The 15,928-nt window shown below is 55.8% G+C and overlaps 6 protein-coding genes across 6 annotated transcripts; 5 read left to right on the plus strand and 1 right to left on the minus strand.

Moving 5' to 3' along the window:
- Positions 1-653: 653 nt before the first annotated feature.
- C8Q71DRAFT_803548 (ras guanine nucleotide exchange factor domain-containing protein) lies at positions 654-3,290 on the plus strand. The gene is made up of 6 exons (XM_047925974.1): positions 654-1,019; positions 1,116-2,255; positions 2,310-2,523; positions 2,573-2,707; positions 2,764-2,896; positions 2,957-3,290. Exons 1-6 carry the CDS (start codon positions 699-701, stop codon positions 3,003-3,005), a joined length of 1,992 nt encoding a protein of 663 aa, XP_047782946.1. The 5' UTR covers positions 654-698; the 3' UTR covers positions 3,006-3,290.
- Positions 3,247-4,369, minus strand: C8Q71DRAFT_828818 (60S ribosomal protein L17/L23). The gene is made up of 6 exons (XM_047926334.1): positions 4,329-4,369; positions 4,233-4,274; positions 4,110-4,181; positions 3,929-4,057; positions 3,752-3,879; positions 3,247-3,688 (listed from the first exon to the last, which is right to left on the minus strand). Exons 1-6 carry the CDS (start codon positions 4,330-4,332, stop codon positions 3,488-3,490), a joined length of 576 nt encoding a protein of 191 aa, XP_047782947.1. The 5' UTR covers positions 4,333-4,369; the 3' UTR covers positions 3,247-3,487.
- A 69-nt stretch (positions 4,370-4,438) lies between these two features.
- On the plus strand, positions 4,439-7,489 carry C8Q71DRAFT_738043 (uncharacterized protein). Its single transcript, XM_047922642.1, has 12 exons — positions 4,439-5,152; positions 5,211-5,309; positions 5,366-5,538; positions 5,590-5,647; positions 5,697-5,790; positions 5,840-5,915; positions 5,973-6,097; positions 6,155-6,486; positions 6,551-6,846; positions 6,906-6,914; positions 6,965-7,060; positions 7,114-7,489. The coding sequence occupies exons 1-12, from the start codon at positions 4,785-4,787 to the stop codon at positions 7,197-7,199; spliced, it is 1,812 nt and encodes a 603-aa protein (XP_047782948.1). The 5' UTR covers positions 4,439-4,784; the 3' UTR covers positions 7,200-7,489.
- Positions 7,490-7,830: 341 nt separating this feature from the next.
- C8Q71DRAFT_341984 (uncharacterized protein) lies at positions 7,831-9,573 on the plus strand. Its single transcript, XM_047917932.1, has 4 exons — positions 7,831-8,200; positions 8,267-8,330; positions 8,383-8,953; positions 9,015-9,573. Exons 1-4 carry the CDS (start codon positions 8,042-8,044, stop codon positions 9,457-9,459), a joined length of 1,239 nt encoding a protein of 412 aa, XP_047782949.1. The 5' UTR covers positions 7,831-8,041; the 3' UTR covers positions 9,460-9,573.
- Positions 9,574-10,326: 753 nt separating this feature from the next.
- C8Q71DRAFT_342036 (protein-tyrosine phosphatase-like protein) lies at positions 10,327-11,895 on the plus strand. Its single transcript, XM_047917933.1, has 6 exons — positions 10,327-10,880; positions 10,948-10,978; positions 11,038-11,149; positions 11,206-11,249; positions 11,306-11,457; positions 11,519-11,895. The coding sequence occupies exons 1-6, from the start codon at positions 10,513-10,515 to the stop codon at positions 11,652-11,654; spliced, it is 843 nt and encodes a 280-aa protein (XP_047782950.1). The 5' UTR covers positions 10,327-10,512; the 3' UTR covers positions 11,655-11,895.
- A 1,563-nt stretch (positions 11,896-13,458) lies between these two features.
- On the plus strand, positions 13,459-15,921 carry C8Q71DRAFT_342130 (uncharacterized protein). Its single transcript, XM_047917934.1, has 21 exons — positions 13,459-13,659; positions 13,718-13,799; positions 13,859-13,872; positions 13,935-13,971; positions 14,028-14,086; positions 14,154-14,163; positions 14,222-14,239; positions 14,299-14,324; positions 14,379-14,404; positions 14,471-14,514; positions 14,566-14,590; positions 14,649-14,660; positions 14,712-14,718; positions 14,777-14,831; positions 14,888-14,997; positions 15,047-15,106; positions 15,163-15,190; positions 15,240-15,303; positions 15,359-15,383; positions 15,430-15,560; positions 15,614-15,921. Exons 1-20 carry the CDS (start codon positions 13,592-13,594, stop codon positions 15,551-15,553), a joined length of 894 nt encoding a protein of 297 aa, XP_047782951.1. The 5' UTR covers positions 13,459-13,591; the 3' UTR covers positions 15,554-15,560; positions 15,614-15,921.
- The last annotated feature ends 7 nt before the right edge of the window (positions 15,922-15,928 follow it).

Genomic DNA, 15,928 nt, shown 5'->3' on the forward strand with positions numbered 1-15,928 from the left:
CTGTACTTTCACACTGCAGAATGGCTGACGAAGTGCCAGAATCTGACGCCTCGCGCATCGAACTACCTGTTCCTATGGGCTCTTCTCCGCCCCGCTCTCCTCCAAACCGCAGGCTGTCCCGCCGCGGCTCCGAAACGTCGACGACAATCATTGGAGACGGATCTGTTGGCTCGTCGATGCCGACGCAAGGCGCACAGTCGCGCTCCCCCGCCAGGCCTTCCCATGTTCGAAAGCCCTCTGCGGACCAGATCGGCCTCGGCCCGTGTCCCCCGCAGCCTCGCGCATCCCCAGGTCAGCGAGGTCAGGCGCAAGATGGGCACGCCAGGGAACGACCCCAGAGGGTTCCTGGAGGTACATGGACCACGCAAGTGCAGGGTGTTCCGGGCGGGGATTCGCAGGAGATGACTCCTGTTCCTCACAAGCCGAACGCGTTCGCTGGGGTCCCTTCTCGCCTAACGGCTACGCGACCGACTGCAAAGCTCGACACCCACGTGTCGCGAGCTTTCCTCTCGCCGTTGGCGCAAAGCCCCATCCAGGCGACTGAGAGCGGAGCAGAGTCTGACGACAACGCCTCGCTCATTTCGCGCTGCGTGTCGTCGCTTGCGCCCTCTCGTCGCGGGAGCATCGCCCCGGATGTAGACAAGGTGGAGAATAACCTCCTCCCCCTCTTCACGAGCTACTACAAGCTCTACAGCGCCATGTGTCGCTGCGACGTTTCGCGTTTGCCGAAGGAAGCGAAGGCGTACTTGACCCAGCTTGTACAGGCCGAAGAACTCGTTGCTGGATCCGCAGGGTCGGTTTGCTACACCGCCACGTATGATACAGCCCTGAAGGCTCTTGCTTTCTCTCGCACGCTCATGACCTGCTACTTCGACACGATCGAGGCGCGCATGAAGGAGGAAACCCGCGACCGCGCGCTCGCGACAGGTTATCAGCTCATGGAAATGACTATGTCTAACTTCCGCACCGTCTTGCAGACGGTGGAGTTGGAGAAGGAGCTCGCGGAGACGGCTACCGTAGTCTCTGAGATGGAAATCTCCACGAACGCAACTGTCGGGCACGACGACGCCCCTGAGCCTCCGGTCGCCATTGCCAACAAGCCGCCGTACATGAAGAAACCGAGCCTATTCGACCGCCTGCGCAAGGTCTCGTTGGGATGCTTGGCGGCGCTCGATCCCTCTTTGCCCTCTACCCCTGCGCGTGCATCACACGGGCCTTTCCGCCACTCCGCTATCACGCTGGAGGATCGAACTGTGCGCCAGTCTAGCATCTACACTCCTTCCCTAGCCTCTGAGGCGCTCGGATGGGATCATATGTTCCTGTCGGCCGTGACAGACGGATCGCCCCAGTCTTTGACGGTCAGAGCTTCTCTGGCTCTTTTCCCCGACGATCGTACCGATCGGCCAGATCTGCCCCCTGTGGTCCTGGAGTCTGACGTCGACCGCGGAAAGGATGGTAACGTTGTCCGAGCCACAGTACGCGGGCTAATTCGCCTTTTCACTGAGCCGACGGAGATGGTGAAGAACGACATGGCGGACCTCATCGACGCGTTCTTCCTATTCGCGCCGACGTTCACTACCGCTCAGAACCTTTTCGAGCTGCTTCTGGAGCGGGAACAACAGCAGCCCCCTCGTGAACTTACCGAGCTGGAGTCTGTTGCTTGGAATGTTCGTCATGAGTGCACGAGGATCTACGTCGCGAATCTGATCTGCCTGTGGCTCGGATCCCACTGGGACAAGTCGCTCGACAAGCGGGTTGAAGGTGGTTTGCTGGATCGAATCGGAGTCCTCAGCAGTCGCTTTGCCGCCGATCAGAGCATTCCCGTGGAGCTCGCGCACCAGCTCATCGACTCCATCCGCTATCGGGGGAGCTGGGCCGACAAGGAAAAAGAGCGTACGGAGGCCAGCGTGGCCAACGACGTATACTCCGAGCCGCTCTTCCGCACGAGCCTGGATCAGATCGTCGCCTCCTTGACGCGTCCGGACGATTGGAGCAAACTCGATATCACCTACTTCCATAGCGATGGAGGGCCCGAGATGATTGCGCGCCAGCTTACTGCCATCGAGACGGAGCTGTTCCATAGCTTCGAGCCGCGAGAGCTGATCAAGTTCGAGGATCGCGACCTGCAGCGCAAGCTCCGGGAGTGGAAGTCGTTCTCTGAGGCGTTGTCCCTCTGGGTAACCAAGAGCATCGTGCAACACAAAGATGTGACGCATCGCGTACAAGCTGCGACAGTGTTCATCACCGTGGCGGGGGTATGTCTATGACATTGTGTGCCGTAATACGAATACTGACGAGAGTACGTTCAGCTCTGCAAGTCGTTGCGAAACTACAGCTCCGCCCTGGCAATTATCCTTGGACTTAACACGAGTTCCGTCTCGCGACTGCGTCTGACCGAGGATAGTATCAGCCACTGCTTCAAGGAGGTCCGCACCGGTCTGGACCAGTTTTTCCATGCGCGTTCGAACTACGGCGAGTACCGCGCGGAGCTTCCGGTGAATCTACCGACTGTGCCACTAGAGGGTGAGTGCTCGTCTGTGGCCGACGACGACGCCCGCTGACTATGTCCTAGTGGTTATTCTCAGAGACATCAAGGTCAGCCGCGAGGTCCTGCCTCGCGTCAAGTCTACGGCGCAGCCTCCAGCCAGTCCCACGGAAGAGATGATTCCGTTGCAGTACTACCGCAATATGCGACGGACAATCCGTGGTATGCCCTAGGTTGCCTTCGTCTCCTAGTTATCATTGTTAATCACGATTCGCCAGACCTCGAGAAGTGCCGCGGGGAGTACACGACCATCCAGAAAGTCGGCGTGATCTACGACTGGATCCACTACACTGTTGATGAACTGAAGACCAAAGATTACGACACGTACAGCAAGGAACTCACGCAGATGAGGTCCGTCAATTTTGCTGTCGCTTTCGTCTGCGGATTCGTTGGCTCACACTGTCTCTTCAGCCTGGACGTTGAACCCAAAACTAATAATCAAGGCCCCACGCGGCTGTAATACCGCAAGACACGAACCGCTAATGAGCGGATGCCAGGTGCATCACAGCATCAAGCTGCTACCAAATCTTTCCGTCTCGCTTTCCTGATCTGCATTGCCATGCTCTGCGCACCGTGCTATGCCCCTGCTATCGTTATGCGCCCAGCTATCCAGTTAACACCATGTCCTCACGATGCCTTGTAGCCCGTATCACGTTCCTTACCGGATAATTGTGCTCTCCCCACTCTCGTTCATCCTGTATCAAGTAGCACTCTCCCCGTTATATTATCAATCAGTTGCAACTGACCCGGCGCACTTGACCTGTCAACATCCGCACATGCACACAAAGAGAAGGCATTAGCCATATAATGTGTTCGAAAGTCGTGGGCAATATGGCATAATGCATACACATGGAGATGACAACGGCTGCTCGGCGCCTCGAGCAGTCATCATAGCGCCTACCTCCGCAAAGACCCCTCACTCCTCGCCGCACGCACGACAGCTCATACGCGTGCAGCCTCAATCCGTCGGCGGGCGACCTGCCGCCTGTTGAGGCCAGAGAAAGTAGACGTTGCGACGGCGTCCTTGTCCTTCGCCCGCTCAACCTCCTCGTCGGACGCACCAAGGATGATCTCAACGTGGCAAGGGTGACCCTGGTAAGGGTTGATACGACCGTGCGCACGGTATGTGCGGCGGCGGGTTTTCTAACATGCGAATCAAATGGTGAGTTTTCGTCCAGGCCGCTCAGAGCATCAGGTCAGACGTACAGGTGCCTGCTGGACGACGATGTTCTTAATGTAGAGGTCCTCCAGTTCAAGGTTTTTCGCGTCAGCATTTGATTCAGCGTTCTTGAGCAGGCGGACGATGAACTTCACGGACTTCTCAGGCCAGCGACCTGATGGAGGATGAGCGCCAAAGTCGTGAATAATGCTGGTTCCACGCACCCTGAGTTGCCTTGAACTGCTTCGCCTGCGATGCACGCCCGACACCACCGGAGAAACGACGGAAGGGGATGATCTGCTTGTGGTCCTTCACGTCGCTGAGATAAGCGTACGCCTTGGTCAACTTGAGACCTGCCCCTTGCCTTCAATATACCCTCCGACAACGCAATCGACTACTACGCACCAGTCAAAGCCGCCGCAACTTCACGCATGTTCTTGAAGTGAGTGCGGAGGTACTCCCCGCGGGCGCGGGAAGCTACACAGTCAGGTTAGAATCTCGGCCTCTGGACATGATTTCACGACGTACTCTTCTCGGGGTTGGTGGCGAGGGAGGCGGCGGCGTAGCGAACTGTCCTCCAACATCAGCACGGCGCGGACGAGCATAGCGACGGCGTGTACGCACCCATCTTGAAGTCTTGAAATGTCGGCCTCGGCACGTACTGCTTTGGAGGAGATACGGGCAACCGGTGGCTGAACTCTGTCAGCCACAACTGCATAGTAGCCGGCGATCTCCGCAAGCCGATTGACTCTGGCGTCTCTCCGTGTCAGCCTTCTCAAGTCCTCCCACGCGGCTCTTGCGACGCGTCGAGCAGCGTCCACGACTTGGCTATGCTGCTGTTACATCGTCTGTGTATGCTATGTGCCGCAGAAACTCGGTCGTCTTGTCAGGTTCTTTTGACACTGCTTGCCGTCGGCAGCGACTCAGTGTGCCTGCTGAACCTAGTGATAAGCTGGAATACCGCGATGCCGTCCGCAAGGCCATCGTCTGAGTCAGCGATGTTCGCAAGTCGCGGCGTATATAGAGTCGAGGGGGAGACTGGTTTCTTCTGTATCCCCTCAATCGCTATCTGCCAGGAGGATGGCGTCCGAGAAAGAACTTCCCATTCACCAACATGTCAGCGCGATAGAACCTGCACGGCTTCAAGCCCCCGTTCAAAATCAGGGTGCTGGGTCGCGCATGTCTCGCCTTGGGGGTGTCCTGCGTATCCTTGCTGCTCTGTGCTGTCTTGCTGTCCTTGCGCCCAGGCTTCACTTACTATCCAAGTCGACGACTTTACCTGCACGTCATGCCGGGTTCGAACTCCATCGGATGAGCAATGCCTGTCCGCAAGCCGCTGTGATTACACCCTCGTCTTCTGAACTACTTGAAGAACTCGAGGTGGAATTCGCTACAGAGGAGTTCCGGCAGCATGCCTATGGATCTTTGAGCGGCGCAATCCAGATCCCGTGCGTCTCCTTCATTCGCTACTATGCGCCAGAATCGCATGCTGACCCTGAGGTAAAGGACCGAGATGTACGATGATATGGGGATTCCAGGGGAAGATCCAAAGTGGGACATCTTCAGCGAAATGCATGCATATCTGGAGTCGCGTTTCCCGTTGGTGTATGTGTGGCTTGCTATACTTATGCGCTTCGAGCAAGGCAACTGACCCGCCCCAGACATGCAAAGTTGACCAAGGCGACGGCAAATACATACGCATTGGTATACCACTGGCAAGGATCCGATGATTCCCTGAAGCCGATGCTCTTGACCGCGCATCAGGATGTTGTCCCGGTGGAGCCGTCCACTGCGGACCAGTGGACTCAGCCACCGTTCTCTGGCTATTATGATGGTAAGTGTACATGATGACCAGTGGACATACCCGCCGAATACACGAACGTAGGTGAATGGATCTGGGGTCGAGGTAGCTGCGACGACAAGCCAGGCCTAATCAGTACACTGTGAGTACCTGTCTGGTGCCATGAGCGACTAGTAAAGCTGCACTCCCAGGACTACTGTCGAGACGCTTCTGCGAAAGGGATTCCAACCGGCCCGTTCTATTGTACTGGCGTATGGGATGGATGAGGAACGCGGTGGCCGCGCTGTAAGCGTAGTGCTGCAGCAGACATAGGGTATCCTCTGACGTTGCACAGGGTGCTACTGCCATCAGGGACTACTTATTGGGGCACTACGGCGAGGACGCATTTTCCATCATCGTTGACGAGGGCGGTAAGTAAATCTGCTACTTGACCTACTCGTGCACAACATGCCCTAACGTCGCCCCAGGTGGATACTCGATCAGAGGGGACGCACTCATGTCCAGTCCTGCAGTGGCTGAGAAGGGCAAGCTCGACGCGAGGCTCGAGATCTCCACACCAGGTGGCCATTCGAGTGTCCCACCCCGTCACACTGTATGTGATTTTGGTATAGGTATCAGATCGCGCGACGATCGTTGACTGCGTTGTCAGTCGATCGGCATGCTTGCAGCCCTCATCAAGCACATCGAGGCGAACCCTCACGTCCCACGCCTCAATCGCACGTCGACGTACTATTCCCAACTGCAGTGTCAGGCGGAGCACGATCCGCTGTTCCCCAAAACGCTGAAGAGGCTGGTCAACCGCTCGCTGAAATGCGACAAGGCGCTTGCGAAGCTCGAGAAGGAACTGCTCAAGAGCGATCCGATGTTTGGACCCCTTGCTGGGACGACACAGGCTGTGGATATCATCCATGGCGGCGTGAAGTCGAATGCGTTGCCTGAGAACGCGTACTTCATCATGAACCATAGGATCGACAGTGTCAGGTACGTGCCAATACATCGCAGATTTGCGCACAGTACACGTCAGATCTGATCGTTGCCGCCTCAGCTCGGTGGACACTGTGAAGTCTCACATTGCCGACACAGTGGGCTCGCTGGCCAATGGCTTCAACCTGTCTGTCGACGCCTTCGGTGTGCAGTACGGCGATCTCAACAAGGAGACGACATTTGGTCATCTGCAGATGTCCGACGCGTATGGTACGCAGCTCGAGCCTGCCCCGGTCACCCCGACGTTCGGAAGCGGTCCCTATGAGCTCTTGGCTGGCACTGTAATCGGTGCCCTGAGTTCATCCAACAGGACCGGCATGCCGAAGAAGGTCTTCCTGGCTCCGAGTCTCTCGACAGGTGCGTTTGACGACTATTTTGCCCCTCCGACGCAAGCTGACATTGTCTCCTGTTGGCAGGCAACACCGGTACGTATTCAATAGTGGTTGTGCAACTGACAAATCTGATTGTTTCGTAGACACGAGGCACTACTGGAAGCTGACGAAGCACATCTTCCGCTACGGACATGTTGGTCGTGAGGACCACTACAACGGGGCGCATACGGTAAATGAAGGTGTGCGCATTATCAGCAGGTGCTATGGCAGCAGTACTGAACAGCCTTGCTAGCTTGCCGTGCGGAGGGCTTCTTGGAGGTCATTCGCTTTCACACCAGACTGATCCTCAATGGACATGACTCGCCGCTCCTCGAGTAGGGCAATAGCTCAAGCTATGTGATGGCGATCCTCGAGACAATTGGATGTTGTTGTTTGACTGTTGTTGCGAGCTTTGTGGCCTTTGCGGAATCCTATCGAACTCATCTGTCTTCGAGCATGACTAGGAAAGTCTGTGGTACATCCTCCACGACCAGACAAACAATTGACATTGTGGTGCGGCGCTCAGCCTCCCGCTGACTCGCGAACCGGTTCACTGGCTGATCTATTGATTGTGTGTTCTGCGCCGTGCCGGTGGGTTATCGCCGGACAATCACTGCGCCATCATCGACTGTCCTTGACAAACGGGTTGATACAAGCGCCGTCTACTGAGTGAGTGACAAAAAGCGTAACGATTCACTGCAATCAGCACGTATATTGTTGCTATGGGACTACATTGTCGTGGCTGTGTCTTCGCAGCAGTAGCTGAACGTAGTACGCTCTGCGTATATAGGTTGCTCTGCTGGATCCTCATCTATCGGGCTCAGCCTGCCGACTGTTCGTTCATTGCTTCGTGCACTTGAGTAACCTGTTACCCATAGTTCTGTTAACCTATCGGCGACATGGCTCAACCAGTAGGCGGACGGAATCGTACGCACGTTGACGGCGGACGCGTCGCCGTCGCGGTGCGGTTCTTGGACGCGTGACGTCACGCGTCTAAGTTGGATGGCGTGTCTAACCTCGCCCGCCGGAGCGCTACTAGGGCTGCCGGGCTGCGATCTGCTGCGAGTCATGACACAACCTATCGATCGTATTGCACAACCTCCCGCCCGACATCTATATAACCACCTTGTCCCACTGTCCAGGCCCCACTGCACTCTCCTCCCCCGGTGACTGTCACAGCAATGCCTCAGGACATATTCAACTCTCCCGCTCCCAAAGTCGACTTCTTCACGCCATCGCAGTACCCGCCTTCGGGCACTGCTGTGGATGATGGCAAGCCCATTCCCACCCTCTTTCAGCCTATCAAAATCCGTGGTGTGGTGTTTCCAAACCGTATATGGGTGAGAAGACTGCTTCTGTCAATACGATCTTCCAGGAGACTTAACTCAGCACGTTGCTTCTCGCAGCTGTCCCCGTTATGCCAGTACTCTGCTCAAGACGGCAAGTATACCTTCTGGCACTATGCACACAGTAAGTACACTACTGCGAATCCGATTGCCAGAGCGCTAACAAGCTGATCCAGTGGGCGGGATCATCTCGCGCGGGCCCGGCCTGAGCATGGTCGAGGCCACCGCGGTCACCCCGGAGGGGCGCATCACCCCCGAGGACACCGGTTTGTGGTCCGACGAGCAGATCGACTCCTTCGCCCAGCTCGTCGCCTTCGCGCACTCGCAGAACCAGAAGGTCGGCATCCAGCTCGGCCATGCCGGCCGCAAGGCGTCCACCGTCGCCCCCTGGCTCTCCAAGGCTGCGACCGCCACAGAGGCCGCGAACGGCTGGCCCGACGACGTCTGGGCGCCGAGTGCCATCGGGTTCGCTGAGGTGTTCCCGCGGCCAAAGGAGCTCACGATCGCGGGCATCAAGCGGATCAAGCGTGCGTTCGTGGACGCTGCGCGCCGTGCCCTCCGTGCGGGCTTCGACGTGATTGAGATCCACAATGCGCACGGATACTTGCTGCACTCGTTCCTCAGCCCGGTGTCTAACAAGCGCACGGACGAGTACGGCGGCAGCTTCGAGAATCGCACGCGTCTCACGCTAGAGATCGTGGACGCAGTGCGCTCTGTCATACCACCTGATATGCCTCTCTTCCTCCGGTACGTTCCCGCGTGTAGTATCAGCAGCGTCTACGGGTATTCAGACCCTGCGAACATATAGCATCTCTGCAACGGACTGGCTCGAAGAATCGCTAGAGGGCGAGCCCTCTTGGACACTACAGGACACGGTGCGGATCGCGGGCCTGCTGGCAGAGCACGGCGTCGACCTGCTCGACGTCTCCTCTGGCGGGGCGCACCCTGCGCAGAAGATCCCCGGCGCGCCCACATACCAGGCGCCGCTCGCAGAGGCCGTCAAGAAGGCTCACGGGGACAAGATCCTCGTGTCGGCAGTGGGCTTGATCACGGACGGGAAGACTGCGCAGGGCGTGCTCGACAAGGGCCAGGCGGACGCAGTCTTTGTGGGGAGACAGTTCCAGAAGAACCCCGGGACGGTGTGGCAGTTTGCGGAGGAGCTCGGCGTGGACATCAAGCGCGCGCACCAGATCGAGTGGGGATTCACCGGCCGCGCTAACGTAGACAGGAAGCACAGGGACCCGTCAAAGTAGTCTCGTCACAAGACCCTCCTCGTGGAGGTGTGAGGGGTTTGTTCGAACCTACCCGTCAAAGAGCAACTTGTCGTAGGGCGTGTACTAGAAGGAAAGCTGCCTGTGAGTAGCTGAGTCGGCTATTGGGGACTCGACCCAGTCTCGTTGTAGAATTATTGTGTAAGTTACCTCGGTGAAGTTATGAAGTTGTGCATACAGTTTGGTCCGCTTACATATTTGGGATGATCAATGATGATCAATGATGACAGGGCAGTCCGCCACTATCGCAGCAACCAGTCCAACAGCCACACAACCCAATCGCAAGGGATTCAGACTGTGTGGGCTGGGACTGGAGCCCCGTGTCTCTCCGTTCGCGAGGTGCTGAGAGTCACTGTGCACCAGTGGCTGTCCAACTCGGTCTGCGGGAGACGTCAGAGCGGGTGAAAGTACTGTGAGAGGAATTCGCATCCTCACAGCGAGATCATGGGTCGTGACAGACTGTCGTGTTTTTCGGAACGGGCCCGGATGGGTCGCTCGTAATGACTTGTACTCGCAATATGTTAGTAGGAAGAGGGATTCGGGCACTTACAGCGCGAAAGTCATTGCAGAGCAACACTGCGCATCGCTGTCAGACATGCTGGACGCACACGAGGCGACAGTGTGATCGTGAACGCGTTGCTCGTCAGTAGTCTCCTCTAGGCAGACTCTAAACACGACCTTCTTGAGGGGAGGAGGGCGGTCGTATATGAAGCTCGTCAGAGACCTCAAGCTTTCAAGTTGTTCGGTAGAGGAGAATCGTGACCCAGGATTGCAGCTCGGCTTGTGCATACCGACTCTTGGCTGCAGTTCGACTCGACTCGAACCGAACTGTGCATTGCCAGGAACGTCCGCGGGCTGCGCGCGTTGCGCCCTCGCCGGATCCTTGCCCGGCCCTATCATGTAATACGAACCTCGAGGTCACCAAGCATATCTGAGTCTCTGTTTAACATGAGGACGAAAGAAGAGGGCTCAGCCCTTCTCGTCCCATCGATATCGCTTTCAGCCAACCCTTTCCAAGTTTGCCATTGAGAAACTATGGCAGCCGCAACTGACTCTGGAATCCCTACCTTCCCTCCGGAAGTCATTGCAGCCTCACTCTCCTCCCCGCCCTTCGTAGCCGTTGATGGTGTAATCAACATACGCGACTTTGGCAACTACCTGTCTGCGACCTCGCCCAACGCGATAGTCAGGCCGGGCTACCTCTTCAGGTCGGGCGAGCCTAGTCGCGTTAGCCCGAGCGGGGTGGACGCGTTCCGCGCCCTTGGGATAAAGAAGGTGTTCGACCTCCGCGCAGACGTGGAGATCGCAAAGTTCAAGACCGCGAACCCGGGGATCGAGGGCGTGCAGTTCGTGAGGGCGCCTATAGTTGATATGGCGTTCGACCCAGTGAGTCTCGCTCAGAGGTGCGTTTGTCAAGTGGTGTACTGGCCTTCAACCGAATCGCCGACGGCCGAGGTTCTGTGTTCGCAGGTTGAAACAGTTCGAGACCAGCGAGGCCGAGGTGAGTTCTATACTGCGCGCTATAATGGTCTCGGTTGACGAGCATGCATCGAATGCTAGGCATTCTTGACACTATACTCCGAGATCCTACGATCTGGGGGGACTGCCGTGGAGACGGTGTTCCTTCATCTCCGTGACCATCCGGATGAGCCGTGCCTACTGCATTGCACTGGTACGCTGCGCATATAACCACAAAAGCATCCAGCAATAGTCTCATATTCTATGCAGCAGGCAAGGATCGCACCGGTGTCTTTGCAGCTCTAATTTTGTCGGTACGTCTTGTCGATACCAAAGCGCGCCTGCGCTCCTCACACCAGCGGCTTTGCAGTTCCTCGGCGTGAGCGACGAAGATATCATCAAGGACTACACGCTCACCACCGTTGGACTGCAGCCCGCGCTACCCCTGCTCGTGGCGCGCTTCGAGAAAGAGCAGGTCTACCGCGACAACAGAGCCGGCACACTTAATATGGCGAACGCGAAGTGCGTCTTCTCTTCCATTTTCGGTGCTCCTGGGCTTGATGTAGGTGCTGACTGATTGTAGGCCGCAGACGATGCAGAATTTCCTCAACTGCGTGCGCGAGAAGTACGACGGCGTGGAGGGGTACCTCAAGACGCACACAAGGCTGGCGGCGGACGATTTGGCTCGCATCCGTGCTAACCTCCTCGTCCCTGCGTAAAGGAAAATTCAGTGGAGGTCCTCGTACATGGCCCTCGAACAACCTCCGGATTGAGGGGAGTAACGCTGCTTTCATCGCCTCCAGATAGACCATGTATATTGGACCAATGTCGCAACACTCGCTCCGTCACCGGGTTGTATAGCCCGATTCAATCGCTCCTACTCAGGAAGTCGCGTCCGTGAATTATTGTCAAGACATGCACCCAGAATCAACTCCGGGCTACGTCAAGTAATGGCTGTGCACTTATACAGCGCTGTTATATGTCCTAGCGCAAAGTCCGCGGTGCATCGATGCGTTCGTCTTGCCCCTTGCACTTATCTGACGTCTCGCAGCTCGCCTCACCGTGCGCAAGGCCCACTTCGGTGAGTACTGCTTCCCGTAGGACGGTTCGGAGCACTCAATGAAACTCTACGTGGATAGTCCGCGTAGCGTCCAGTACAGGGAACGCCTTATCTGAAGATAGGATGTCGACTCGAAGTCATTGGGTCATCCCGCACCGGCACCCCATGCCAGTGCATCCATTGATTGGCAAGCCTACCTATGGGGCCCTCGCAACTGGTCCAAGACGAACATCGTCCATTTCTCTTCAGCCTCACTGAATCTCCCTTTCCGGATCTCCTCGCGTCGAGTTCTTTCACCTCATTCTCGACTTCCTTCGCCTCGTTGTATGAGGGTTTGTCAAGTTGGTACGGGCCGTCGCTGAGGTATCCCACGTTCAAGAACTATTAGGCAACGAAGATATCTTGGTTTCGACACTGCATATCAGCACAATCGGTGGCAATCCCCCTACAGTACGCATTCCTTTTGGCAATTTGCGGCGCATTGAGGACACGGGACGCCGTGATCCGTGGCTCTGATGACAACACGCAGGAAGACGAGTTCCATCGCCGCACCGCTGCACGGGCTTTTCAGGCATGATTCACATCGTCAGTGAATTTCACTGGCGTGCTTGGTCCAATATCTCGACGCACCTTGAGTGTTGTAGAGAGTCGGGATGAATTACACAACGTGACGTCTAATCATCGAGGACTCGCGGCGCTTCATCAGCCTTCTGGACCCGTCGAGGGAGTGGGCGCGGCTACATATCTTCACTGTATGCGGTCCGGGTTAGTACCGTACAAGCTTCCGCCTGGCGAGGTGCTTATTCCTGCATCCTGTCTTCGTCTCGATCGCTAATCTATGGATGCAGTTCTGTAGCGACTTCTTCCGTCCCTTTTACTTTCCGGTACTCAGGTGTGCCCGAAGCCTTCCATCTTACTACCGGGTGGCTCCCCGGTGAAAGCAGCGGGGACACTGTTGGTCACTACGTCCTCATAGGCCACCTTTGGTCTTGCAGGCGTACTACTATACACCCCGCAGGCGACATGCAACACACGTAGAAACAACTGTGTATGAAGTACAGCGGCTCGGACTCATGATCATGAGCGTTACACAAGATCCGGTGCACTGCGGATCGCGGAAAATATGTAACAAGTGAACGACGCCACCGATCGTGAACGGGGCACTGTGGGTGTACATATGTCCGGGCCACTCATTCACGATAAGTATAAACATGATCTTCAAAACTACGTTGACCTGTCACATGTCAAGAATCATCCTTACCGACATCCAAAGCATGCCTGCTGTCGACCCGTTGCAGTAATCGCTACATTGTCGCTACACCACCGACAGATGCCTGTCCATCTCGGCCTATGAAGGCCGGAAAAGCCGGGCGCCGTATGTCGTCTTGGGTGGCTCCGATTGCTTCGGAGTCCGGTGTGATTAATTCAATTAGTGATTGCCCGCGGGACGCTGTGCGCATCGGGGCCAATGACCGCTAATGACCGCAACGGTGCCGCGGCGGTGAAATTGCACTGGCTTGAAGCCTACACAGGCAAAGTATAAAGTCGACGCTCTGGCGAGCCGACCGAAATCGTGCGCTGCAGTATCAGCCCGCCATGCGTATGACTAGCCTCACACCGCGTTCATTCGGCTCATTCTTCATTGGGACGACAATTGCAACTGCGTATGTGACAGTTGACCGCCTCAAGCTCCCGTGCAATCGCGCTGATTCTGAGCTCCAGTCTGTACGGCTGTGTGTGTGCTCAGCTCATATATTACCTCAAGCGATACTCCGATAGAGACGGAAAGATCATGCGAAGTCTGGTAAGTCCTTGAGTGATCCAAGCATGGTGACCAGGTGCTAATGAGGGATCGTTTCATAGATAATATCTCTCTGGTGTGGATATATATGCCTGCATTGTAAATCGGCGAGAGCAACTGTCTTACGTGTCTATCCAGTGCTCTGGATACATTGTCGATCATACTGAGTGTGGACGTATGTACACTTCTTCTCGCCTCCGTCAGTTACGCGCACTAGAACATCGCTTGCAGGGAAGCTGGTATTACACGGTTCAGAATCATGGCAAGATGCCCATATCCGCAATGCCAAGGTATGTCTCTAGCTATCACGTCCCCAACCGAACCTCACAGGATCTATGTTGGTCACCATTGATCTAGATCGTCCCCGGTTCGTAGTACTGCCCATATTTCTCATCTCGAAACCGTTCTGATGTGCAAGAATGCAGTTAGAACATCTCAACGCAGTAAGCGACCCCCTGTTCTACAGTCACCGAGACTCGATGTGTCTCACAGATATTAACAGGCCGCTGTTACATTTCTTGTACGGAGGTCCGGGCCTTTCTCCTCTACTGCAACGTTTCGTACTCACGGCGAGGACTTCAGTTTCGACCTCTTCACGCTGTGGAAGCGTAAGTCTCTTCGTCAGATGCTTGTCCCTTCGATTTTCATTGAGCACTCGGACCTTCCTTGACAAGTGTCCGCGCGGCGACGGCACAGGGTTCCGCTGATCGTGACGAATGTAAGTGAAAGCAACGTGGATCGACCCTTGTATATTGACGTGTTTTGGAAGACTGCGTTGTCGGTGATCGCGTTTGGTGAGTGGGGCTTGGAGATCGTGCATACCTGCCACCTAACACGGCCGGGACGTCTCAGGCTCCTCGCTTTGTGAGTATAGCTCGCACCTGTCGTTACCACCCAAACGCTGATTCGTTGCAGCGATGCTGTGGGTGTACCGCATGCGATTATGCTTGCACAGACCGCTGAATATGGCGCCCACCTAGAGGTTATGAGTCTCAGATGGTCCGTGATCTATGGCAGATGCTGCAAGAACCGAAGGTGAGTCTGAGTCTAGCCAGTTGTACATACGGGTCGCAGAACAATTACGGGTGCAGATGCAAATATCGATACAAACCCTAACGGCCTGCATAGCGAACCTCAGCGTCTGCGCATCTATCTGCTGGGTCGTACGCGCTGAGAGTGCCAAGCTCGCAGCGAATTCGATGTGAGTTCAATGTCACTTGTCTGGCACGATTCGCGCTGATAGGCTGCAGCATGCGGTCGACTGTCCGGAGGTACACCTTATACACGGTCCTCCGTAACCTGCTTGCTGCGTACGACATTTCCTCTCGACGGTATTTTTAGAGCTGAGTTGACCCATTGCTTGCAGTCTAGTTGAATTATTCGCTTTTATGACGGTCGGTTCTTCCGCCCTGGGGATAAATATTGGTCCTGAGTATCTTTCAGTACATCAAATGGAGAGACGGCGACTCTTATTATTGGACCATGCTTCATATACCGTCTAGCAAAGGTGAGTTGTCATGTCAGCTATCAATGTCGAACAACCGAAGCTTACAGCCTCGCAGTATACGTGAATTCTGTCCTCGCTATGTGCGTATCCCATTGCAGTCGATTGGAAATGACTCACATTGCGCAGGCTGAACGCTCGAAATTCATTGGCCGAGTACGGTCAAGATAGGTCAACATGTCCTGATGAGAGCATCGTGTTTGCGACTATCATTACCCTGGTTCCGAGGGATATAACCGACGAGTCTGTCTGAGAAGTTGGTGACGTGTTCCACCTGCTGTGAGTTCCACACTCTGACCAAGGATCCTCGCAGCTGTGTTCGGTCGCCTTCAGCCTGCATTAGGTAAACTGACGATGTGCCGTCACGCTCGGCCATTTAGGCCACCGCGACATCACTGGCACATCGCAGTGACACCTCTGATCCTACTCAGTAGTGCCACATAATATTGGCACTGGCCTGTCATGGACGGAGCACAGTCCGAGTTGCCTACTACTCTAAACTCCCTCGCGTGAGCAACGAAGGAACCACCGGGCGGCACGCGGCTACTCGTATATCGCCTCAAGACGCATACGAATAGAGGACACGATGGCAGTGGTTCCGAAGCATATCTGATTACCGTCGCAATAT

Source organism: Rhodofomes roseus (genome assembly GCF_022264815.1).
Source record: "Rhodofomes roseus strain CIRM-BRFM 1785 chromosome Unknown C8Q71scaffold_3, whole genome shotgun sequence".
Taxonomy (NCBI): domain Eukaryota; kingdom Fungi; phylum Basidiomycota; class Agaricomycetes; order Polyporales; family Fomitopsidaceae; genus Rhodofomes; species Rhodofomes roseus.

Coding starts and splice junctions, on each gene's coding strand:
- C8Q71DRAFT_803548 (XM_047925974.1), top strand. CDS start 699: ATGTGTCGCTGCGACGTTTCGCGTTTGCCGAAGGAAGCGAAGGCGTAC. Junction 1,020..1,115: donor TCGCGGAGACGGCTACCGTA/GTCTCTGAGATG, acceptor CCGTACATGAAG/AAACCGAGCCTATTCGACCG. Junction 2,708..2,763: donor TATGCGACGGACAATCCGTG/GTATGCCCTAGG, acceptor ACGATTCGCCAG/ACCTCGAGAAGTGCCGCGGG.
- C8Q71DRAFT_828818 (XM_047926334.1), bottom strand. Junction 4,182..4,232: donor CGCCACCAACCCCGAGAAGA/GTACGTCGTGAA, acceptor CTGACTGTGTAG/CTTCCCGCGCCCGCGGGGAG. Junction 3,880..3,928: donor GCAGTTCAAGGCAACTCAGG/GTGCGTGGAACC, acceptor ATCCTCCATCAG/GTCGCTGGCCTGAGAAGTCC.
- C8Q71DRAFT_738043 (XM_047922642.1), top strand. CDS start 4,785: ATGGCGTCCGAGAAAGAACTTCCCATTCACCAACATGTCAGCGCGATA. Junction 5,539..5,589: donor GTTCTCTGGCTATTATGATG/GTAAGTGTACAT, acceptor ACACGAACGTAG/GTGAATGGATCTGGGGTCGA. Junction 5,916..5,972: donor CATCATCGTTGACGAGGGCG/GTAAGTAAATCT, acceptor ACGTCGCCCCAG/GTGGATACTCGATCAGAGGG.
- C8Q71DRAFT_341984 (XM_047917932.1), top strand. CDS start 8,042: ATGCCTCAGGACATATTCAACTCTCCCGCTCCCAAAGTCGACTTCTTC. Junction 8,201..8,266: donor TGTTTCCAAACCGTATATGG/GTGAGAAGACTG, acceptor TGCTTCTCGCAG/CTGTCCCCGTTATGCCAGTA. Junction 8,331..8,382: donor CTTCTGGCACTATGCACACA/GTAAGTACACTA, acceptor AAGCTGATCCAG/TGGGCGGGATCATCTCGCGC.
- C8Q71DRAFT_342036 (XM_047917933.1), top strand. CDS start 10,513: ATGGCAGCCGCAACTGACTCTGGAATCCCTACCTTCCCTCCGGAAGTC. Junction 10,881..10,947: donor CCAGTGAGTCTCGCTCAGAG/GTGCGTTTGTCA, acceptor CTGTGTTCGCAG/GTTGAAACAGTTCGAGACCA. Junction 10,979..11,037: donor TCGAGACCAGCGAGGCCGAG/GTGAGTTCTATA, acceptor ATCGAATGCTAG/GCATTCTTGACACTATACTC.
- C8Q71DRAFT_342130 (XM_047917934.1), top strand. CDS start 13,592: ATGCGTATGACTAGCCTCACACCGCGTTCATTCGGCTCATTCTTCATT. Junction 14,405..14,470: donor CCTCTTCACGCTGTGGAAGC/GTAAGTCTCTTC, acceptor TTCCTTGACAAG/TGTCCGCGCGGCGACGGCAC. Junction 14,515..14,565: donor TTCCGCTGATCGTGACGAAT/GTAAGTGAAAGC, acceptor GTGTTTTGGAAG/ACTGCGTTGTCGGTGATCGC.